We start from the raw sequence: 8,435 nt of genomic DNA, 5'->3' as shown, positions 1-8,435 counted from the left end.
GGACAGATGAACAGATGGACAGACAGATGAACAGATGGACGGACAGATGGATGGACGGATGGACAGATGGACAGACAGATGAACGGACAGACAGATGAACGGACAGACGGATGGACAGACAGATGGATGGGATAAAATGTCTGAAATTGAAAAGAAACCAAATCAACTGACCAAAATTCATTCTAATTCATTCTTCTGTAAATTGTGAAAAGGAATTTGAAGCTCTTTGACTTTAACATCAGAGTCTGTTACAGCTGTCTGTGTGCATTTTTGTTTGTTTTTGGACTTTAAAACAAAATTCTGTAAAAATTTTATTAAATCTTCCTGAACCTAAACGTTCACATCAGGACTAAAAATGTTCAAAACACAGATTACGTTCAGCGTCAGCCATGATGGAAAAACATAACCTGCTGAATCAAAGAACTCAGAATTTGCAGACTCATCGGCCGTTGCCATGGTGATTCCCGCTTTTCTCTGAGGAGCGGGCTGGGGGAGGGGCAGCACTGCTCTTCATCAGCCCAAAACCCAAACTGAAACCAGAGCCTTTTCAAACAGTCGCAGTGTGAAAACTACACAGTGGAACAAAGGAACTCCTACATCTGGAGGAACAGAAGGTTCTGGTGGTTTCACGTGTTCAGTCTGACGTTTCTGCTGGGTTTTATGGGACAGTTACGAGATGTTTTGTTCCTTTCGTTCGATGGTAGCTAACAAAACTCACGTTGTGTTTGTATAAACGTCTCCTGTTTAACTGCGGGTTGTTGGTTCTGTGTCTTCCAGCCAACCGGGAGGTGGTCTCGGTGGTCTCGGAGATCCTGATGTACGTTCTGATCGTGGTTCTGCAGCTGTGGCTCATCATGGTCCTGGTTTACTGTTACAAGAAGACTTGGGACGAACACGAGGAGCGAGAGGAGAAGAAGGCTCTGAAGGCCCAGGAAGCGTACGATTTAAAACCATTTGTTTATTTTGTCTTTGTTTTATTTGTTGTTTCTCCTGTTTTATTGACTTGTTTTTGTTTTTCCAGACTTTTACAGATGAAGGACAACAGTGCCTGAGTCCAGATGTGGAGACCTCAGTTACACATCTGCAGGATGAGAACATGACTCACATGATGAGGTCTTGAAGGTTATGTCACTTTCTCTTTTCGTTTTTACTTTTCAATTCTCCAGTTGTGGCTCAAACAAAAGAACGTCCCTGCTGCTGCTGCAGAAGAGAAATCTGCGCTTTACACTCCCAAAGAGAGAACTTTAATATTTCTGTTTTCATAAATGTTTTATTGATAACCTTTGATTTATTGACCAGCGTTATTTGAAATTAAAAAAGATGAAATCATCACATCTCTGTGTCTCAGCATTAGCTCAAATGTGTGTCTAGACACATTCAGAACCACCGTTAGGAGTCTAACTGGGCCCGACAGCAGGAACTCTAACGGAAACTAAAAGTTTTATCAAACAAAACAAAATGGCTGAAAAAAACGTACACAAACTCTCCGTGAGTCACAGAGGAGAACCTGAGCAGGGACATGAAGGACACCCGAGTGGACACATGCACTGAGACATGGGAGACAGCTGAGCTCATTGAGACAGGGGACAGGTGAGAGGGGGCGGGGCTGAGGAGGCATGACTCAAGACAGGTAGAGATTAGAATGGACACAACAAAACAACAATAAATAAAAACACAACAAATAACAACAAAACAAGCTTCAAACAGAAACAAACTGACACGTCTCTAACAAAACTGTGAATAATCTGAAATTACTGTATAACACACACACAGAGGACATCTGAAGGAGGTCCAGTTGTAATTTAATCCCATCTCCTCTCGTCTGACCGCCTTCACTCTGAAAGCTGCTTTGTTCTCCTGCAGCTCAGAAACACAGCGACACACACTCTGCCATGTCCATCGTCTGAACACACACACGTCTGAACACTATAAAACACAGCAGGAACACTCGAACACTTGGACTGAAGAGGATCCTGAACACAGATCAGAAACCTGCTCGGACCTCTGAGGTGAACCACACCGGGACCTTAAACCGTGACCTCCGGTTTCATGGAACGTGTTGACCTGTTGACCTCGCTGCACGGCTTGATTCACGATCCTGGAGTCTGAGAGAAGATTGTGAGTTTCGTTTACTTCAGACCCGCTTCCTGCTGCAGACCCTCCACAGGTACGTTTCTGATGGAACCAGGAGCTTAATCTGGATTAATTTAACTCATTCTGAAAGATGAGGAGACGTCAGTAATCCTCCAGACCGGGACGAAAAATTCAGAAAATATACAGAGGTGCTTGAAAGTTTGTGAACTCTTGATAATTTTCTATATTTCTGCATCAATCTGACCTAAAACATCATCAGATTTTCGCACAAGTCCTAAAAGTAGATGAAGAGAATCCAGTTAAACAAATAATTATTTTAATTATAAAGAGACATAAATATTTCCATAAAAGGATGAATCCTCAGTAGTTTCCCCAGGCTCACTTCAGATGGAAAAATATCTTCTAACGTTTTAATTAAAGGAAACTGTTTGGAGTGACCTTGAAACTGATTCGGGATCAGATTTCAGCTCGTGGACCGGATCAGAACTCCATGAACCTCCAAACTAAACATTTAAACTAATACACAAATTAAAAAATGAGTTTTTCTGTTCGGATACACATCATATTTTACATAATTCAGTTTCTGAAAAGGTTTGATTCATTTCAATAAATCAAACAAATGAAAATAATAAAATTTGATCAGAAAACTTATTTTAACGTTGAAGGTCATCAAACGGCTCAAAAAAAAAGTTAGTTTTCTGTAAAGATCTTCAGATTCTGCTGCAGAACTTAAGTTTGCAGAAAAGTCTGGTTCCAGTTCTGATGGCAGACGGTGACAAACTGCATTAAAACTCTAAAAACATTTTATCTAATTAAATATTTGACCAAAGTGAGAAACTAGTGCAGATTGTTCGTCTGAAACATTAAAATTATAATTCTTCTGAAATCTTCTAGTTTCAGGTAAGAATCCTGAGCTGTGAAATGTTTTCTTAAGATTAAAAATTAAAAAAATCTGTCTAAATCTGAAGAATATTTTTATAGTTTTAAAGATAAAACAAGAAAAAGTGACTTCAGTTTTCCATTTTTCAGAAAAACATCTTTATTTGAAGTGATTATGGTCAGATGTGTTTGTGTGATTATTTTTAATCTTTGTTCTCTTTATGGTTTATCTTCTCAAACTTCCTTCAACATATAAAAATAATTCTCGTCAACATCCCGCACATTTCACTGAAGTCTAAAAAAACGATTTCTTTATTTGATAAGTTTCTTATTTAAATGCAGACATAAATAAAATATAATAAATTAATGCATTTTAAATTAATTAGCAGAATATTGATCTTTCAGTTATTATTATTTTTTTAATAAAATATTTTATTTGCATAATTTTTTTACTTTAACTTGTTATTTTCTGGTTTTATGCACAAATAATTAAAAGCTGCATTATTAAAACATTCAAATTCTGCAGATTTTTATTTTCTTGTTGCAGTTTCCTGATCCGGGGTGCAGGGGGGGGGGTCATGGCCCCCACCAACAGCACCGAGCTGCAGTCGCTCCTGGTCGCTCTCCTGCAGCACTGCTTCAACAGCTCCGGCCTCCTGTTGCCCTCCCCGCCTCAGAACTACACCTCCCATCATGCCTCACAGCAGTCGGGGGCGGAGCCTCAGGGGGTTCTGTACGTCCTGCTGGTGGTGGGGATGTTCAGCTTCTTCACCTTTGGCATCATGTTCAGCTTCATCCGCTCCAAGAAGCTGGAGAACTCCCAGGACCCGTTCCATCAGTACATCGCCCACGACTGGACCGCCGCGGTGCCGGCGCCGTCCAGAGCCGTAGCCGAGGCCCTGCAGAGGGGGGCAGGGGGCGGCGGGGCCCGAAGCAAGGAGCCTGTGGTCATCTGCAACCCTGCGGCCCTGCAGCTGGACGGGCAATGATCCAAAACGTCTGTGGTTCTGCGGGAGGTTCGGTTCTTTAAGTGGTCCGGATCTGCAGTTCTACGGGCCTCCAGAGGTTTCTTTCAGGAACAAAAAGCACTTCCTCTGAAAACCTTCAGCTACAACAGCCGAAACTGGGAGGGAGAAAAACAGCCAAAGTCCAAAACAACATGTTTGCAGAACCGTCGATCCGGACCACTTCAACAGAACACGGGAAGGTCCGGATCGTTGGAAGGAACACAGCGAGACCAGAACTTTTAAAACCTGGACCCAGAAGATCCAGAAACACTTCAGAACAGAACTGTTCTCCTGAGAACCTGCTGAGTTCTTCTGACACAGAACTCTGTTGGGCTTTGGTTCTGATTCTGTTCAGTAAAGAAGTTCCTTTCAGAAACCAGTTGGGTCAGATGTCAGAACCTGCAGGAAGATTCTGGTGATAAAGACCCGGGTTTCAAATAATTTTGAACAGAACCACTCGTTTGGACCGAGGTTCTGGACTTTCCCCACAGTTCAGTTCTTCAGAACACCAGGAGGTTCTGTTTGAATGTTCGTCTTTATGTTGAAATAAAGTTTTGAAAATTTATTCTTCAGAAATTCAGATTTTCATGTTTTAGAAACACGAGTCAGAAAAATATGAAAATATTGATCTCAGTCGGGAACTCTGGAGTCCGATCAGAACCTCGTCAATAACGAGAGCGCCGACTCAAAAAAATCACTTTTCAGCTGAAAGTGTTCATCTTTTATGAAACTTTAAAAGCAAACAAACAAACAAACAAACAAACAAAGAGATTAAAGATTAAATCTTCAACTGAAACTAACGGTTTGATCAGGACCCAGTCAGCGTTCATTTGTCTGAATTGTTAGCAAAATTTCTCATGAGCCAGTTGACGGATCTGGATGTGAGACATCGTCCACCTGAATCAAAATGGCCGCCACAGCTACTCAAGCAGAGCTGAAGTTTGTGGAAGCAGCTGAGAGTGAGATGGGGCCGAGCGGCCATCTTGAACTGAGCTAGGTTCTGGTAAGCGACCCATCGGGCTGATCTGGACTTCAGATTTTTATTTCCTGGCTTTAAATTTAAAGTTCTGGTTTTTGGTCCGACCCGGTTTATGTTCGGAGTAAGTTCTGCACCCAGGATATGAGACCCGGTTTATCAGGTCTGGTTTCGACTGCAGCGTGGTCTCTCTTCTCCTCTCGGGCCCTCAGCTGATCCGCTCGGTGCTGCTCAGCGCCTCTGGCGGCCCGGTTCACCTCCCGGGTCAGACTGAAGTGGACCATCTGCATGCTCAGCATTGGGACAATCAGGTTGTAGTCGTCCACCATCTTGTTGAGCTTCAGCAGCTCCTCCTGGACCGACCCACACAGCTGCTCCCACTGGTTCTGCTCGGTGGGAGTCATTGGGTCGCCGAGCTGGGCCCGGCCCTCCAGCAGCTGGTTCCGGATCCGGGCCGTGGCTTCTCTGATGTCCCGTTGCGTCACCACCCAGGGAGGCTGGTAGCCGTTGTCGATGAGGATGCGGTTCAGGTTGTGGGTCATCGGGTCGGCGTACGGGTTGTGCTGGAACTTGTTGAGGGGTTTCCCGGCGCCGCTCAGGTTCTGGAAGTCTCCGCGGACCATGGACTCCTGGATCAGGTCCTCCACCAGCCGCTCCACCGCCTGCGTGATCCTTATGTTCCTGCTGCGCTGACGCACGTCCCGCTCCACCAGCGCCCCGTCCGCCGCCGCCGCCCGCTCCTGCTCCCTCTGTCTGTAATCCAGAACCTGCTCGACCGCCCGGTCCACACGGACCTGCCGGTACTGACGCTCCCGCTGGCTGGGCGTGCCCGAGCCCACGCCGTCATAGCTGAGGTAGGATCTGTGCTGCAGAGCTGCCCCCCTGGGCCTCTCCTCCTCCTCCTCTCCATCAGAGGGCATGGTTCTGCTCTGATGGGTCAGCACGGCCCGGTACGCCTCCTCAACCCGAGCAAACAGAACCGGATTGGCTGTGGCGGCTCCGGAGTCCGGATGGTAGAGCTTGGCGAGGCGCAGGTAGGCGTCCTTCACCTGCTCTGGGCTGCTGCGGTCCTCCTCAGGGAGCTGCAGGAGGCGGTAGTTCTCCTGGAGGCTCCGGCTGATCCGACGAGCCGAACCGAGCCACCTGATCAGAACCGAGTGTCGGGACGGGACCAGCAGGACCGACCTGCGGTGGAGGTGGAAACTGCAGCTCATCTCTGCCTCGGTCCTCAGACCTGAAGCGAAAACGTGACGTCAGAGGAGAACTGACCCGGTCCAGTCGGGCCTAAAAACAGAACTCCTACAGAACATCCATTTAAGGTTTCAGACTGTTTCAAACTCAGAACTTTTCAGACATCTGCGCTTCAAAACCATTAAATAAATAAAATATGTGTATAAATAAATAATAAATGAACTATGTCACAAAATAACACTCGTGATGAGAAACGAGTTTTTGTTGTTTTCGTAAAATATTAGAAAACTCAATTTCTGTAAAATGAAGTGAGCTGCAGACATTTTGTCTGACTGTTTACAGATATTTTACTGACAGACACAGGCGACATAATTAAGCGCAACTGTTAATCATCTATGGATGATTCTGACACAAACAAATGGTCCAAAACCGACCAGAATGTAGTTCGGTTCGATAAAAATCAAACTGCGACACATTTAAAAACATCAATAAATCTGAACAAGCACGAACCTGCTCAAAACACAGAAGAACCGTTTATTTCCGGTTTCTTCTTCTTCTTCGGTTTTATTTGACGGTCGGCAGGAAATATTTGAAGCTGTACCGCCACCTGCTGGTTAAGAATGTGAACTGGAATGGCGCTCCAATAAATAAAATAAATAAATATAACTCACGTTCTTTCAAACAAACGACCTGTTTCAGGTATCTTAATAAAATGCTAATAGTTTCAGAGTTTGAATTCCCTTGTAACAACTCAATTGGGTCGAATCTTACTTTTATCATCAGTTGACTTCTTTCATGGCAGCACGGTGGCGCAACTGGTAGAGCTGCTGCCTCTCAGCGAGCAGGTCCCTGGTTCAAACCCAGGTCCAGGGGCCTTTCTGGGTGGAGTTTGCATGTTCTCTCCGTGCATGCGTGGGTTTTCTCCGGGTACTCCGGTTTCCTCCCACAGTCCAAAAACATGCATGTTAGGCTGATTGGTAACTCTAAATTGTCCCTAGGTGTGAGTGAGAGAGTGAATGATTGTTTGTCTCGTTTGTCTCTATGTGGCCCTGCGATGGACTTGCGACCCGTCCAGGGTGTACCCCGCCCCTCGCACAGTGACTGCTGGACATGGGCACCAGCGACCCCCGTGACCCAAAATGGAATAAGCGGGTAAAGAAAATGGATGGATGGACTTCTTTCATGTCTGTATTTGTGGCAGTACAATAAAACTACAGTCAACCCCAGCAAACCTCCAAGCTCACCTGGACAGATTTAAAAGCTAACCTTTTAATAAACCTACAGCTAACACTTTTAATTTGCTTTCAGAGCTTCCAGAAATTTTTAAAATACAGTATTAAAAAAAAAAAATATATATATATATATATATATATATATATATATATAAACTTTTTCTGCACATTTTTTAACAGTGTTTATGAAATATTGCTACTAAACAAAACAAGTAATGCTTAACAAATAGAAAGACAATCAGGTGTGTAAAAAGACTTTTATTACCAATTCATTGCCAGTTTGTTCTGGTAAATTTTGAAGTAAACTTTCCTGCAGAGATTAGTTTCCCTCGAGGTCGGCGATGAGAAATGGTTCCAGATTTTTAAGGATTTTGTACAAGACATCTTTGCAGCATTTTCCTCCTTTCATTGGACCAGTGTAGATCTCCCTCATCTTGGCTACACTGGTTGGTTTGGATCTGATATCATCATAAATTTCATCTGTAATCACTTTTTCCTTTAAAAGCTGATCCAAGATGGCGGAAACGTTGGACACTCTCTGGATCAGCTGGTCTCTGTGTTTGTCCACAAAGTGCTCCTCTGAGAAAACATAAAAAATATATATATATTTAAAAAGACGAATGTGCATTTCTTTATAACAGTGCTCGGCTGAAGAGGAGAGCAAAAACATCAACCGACATCTAAAACTTAACAAAAAAAATTGAAGGGATCTCTGTTGGAACAATAAGTCTTATTTGATAAACAATTATTTCTTCTAATGAAACAAGACCATAGGAATAATGTAGGCAGTTTGATTTTTAAATAAAAAAAAAAAAAGACAAATGGACGTGGCTATTTTATTTATCCTGCAATGCATTCTGGGTAAGTAATGTAGACTGGTTGTTCTGGCGAGAGCTCCAATCAGCTGGACATCATCTGACGTTCAGCCAGAAAGGAGAAATTACTCCACTTTCATGTTAGCTTCAGAGATAATGTATAGGGTTAGCATCAGCGCTAATATATATACATATATATTTATAATATATGTATGTACATATTTATATGTATATATACATA

General features: G+C 43.5%; 4 protein-coding genes across 4 annotated transcripts in view; 2 read left to right on the top strand and 2 right to left on the bottom strand.

Moving 5' to 3' along the window:
• The window catches only part of si:ch211-225p5.8 (uncharacterized protein LOC555567 homolog), a 3,518-nt gene extending 2,223 nt beyond the window's left edge, over window positions 1-1,295 (top strand). The window contains exons 4-5 of the mRNA XM_037676742.1: window positions 778-937; window positions 1,022-1,295. Of these exons, the coding sequence (XP_037532670.1) occupies window positions 778-937; window positions 1,022-1,052 (191 nt within the window). The 3' untranslated portion in view covers window positions 1,053-1,295. The remainder of the gene's footprint in view (window positions 1-777; window positions 938-1,021) is intronic.
• A 2,256-nt stretch (window positions 1,296-3,551) lies between these two features.
• On the top strand, window positions 3,552-3,963 carry LOC119409838 (potassium voltage-gated channel subfamily E member 1). Its single transcript, XM_037676741.1, has one exon. The coding sequence runs from the start codon at window positions 3,552-3,554 to the stop codon at window positions 3,960-3,962; it is 411 nt and encodes a 136-aa protein (XP_037532669.1). The 3' UTR covers window position 3,963.
• Window positions 3,964-5,018: 1,055 nt separating this feature from the next.
• dnajc28 (DnaJ (Hsp40) homolog, subfamily C, member 28) lies at window positions 5,019-6,701 on the bottom strand. The gene is made up of 2 exons (XM_037676738.1): window positions 6,658-6,701; window positions 5,019-6,190 (listed from the first exon to the last, which is right to left on the bottom strand). The coding sequence occupies exon 2, from the start codon at window positions 6,168-6,170 to the stop codon at window positions 5,070-5,072; it is 1,101 nt and encodes a 366-aa protein (XP_037532666.1). The 5' UTR covers window positions 6,171-6,190; window positions 6,658-6,701; the 3' UTR covers window positions 5,019-5,069.
• Window positions 6,702-7,698: 997 nt separating this feature from the next.
• Window positions 7,699-8,435, bottom strand: part of LOC119409641 (apoptosis-associated speck-like protein containing a CARD) — a 2,912-nt gene continuing 2,175 nt past the window's right edge. Inside the window, exon 3 of the mRNA XM_037676542.1 lies at window positions 7,699-8,027. Within this exon, the coding sequence (XP_037532470.1) occupies window positions 7,699-8,027 (329 nt within the window). The remainder of the gene's footprint in view (window positions 8,028-8,435) is intronic.

The sequence above is a fragment of the Nematolebias whitei genome, chromosome 5 (assembly GCF_014905685.2).
Source record: "Nematolebias whitei isolate Nwh7 chromosome 5, NemWhi1, whole genome shotgun sequence".
NCBI lineage: Eukaryota > Metazoa > Chordata > Actinopteri > Cyprinodontiformes > Rivulidae > Nematolebias > Nematolebias whitei.
The sequence above is the reverse complement of the archived record's forward strand: the minus strand, read 5'-3'. Positions and strand labels throughout refer to the sequence as shown.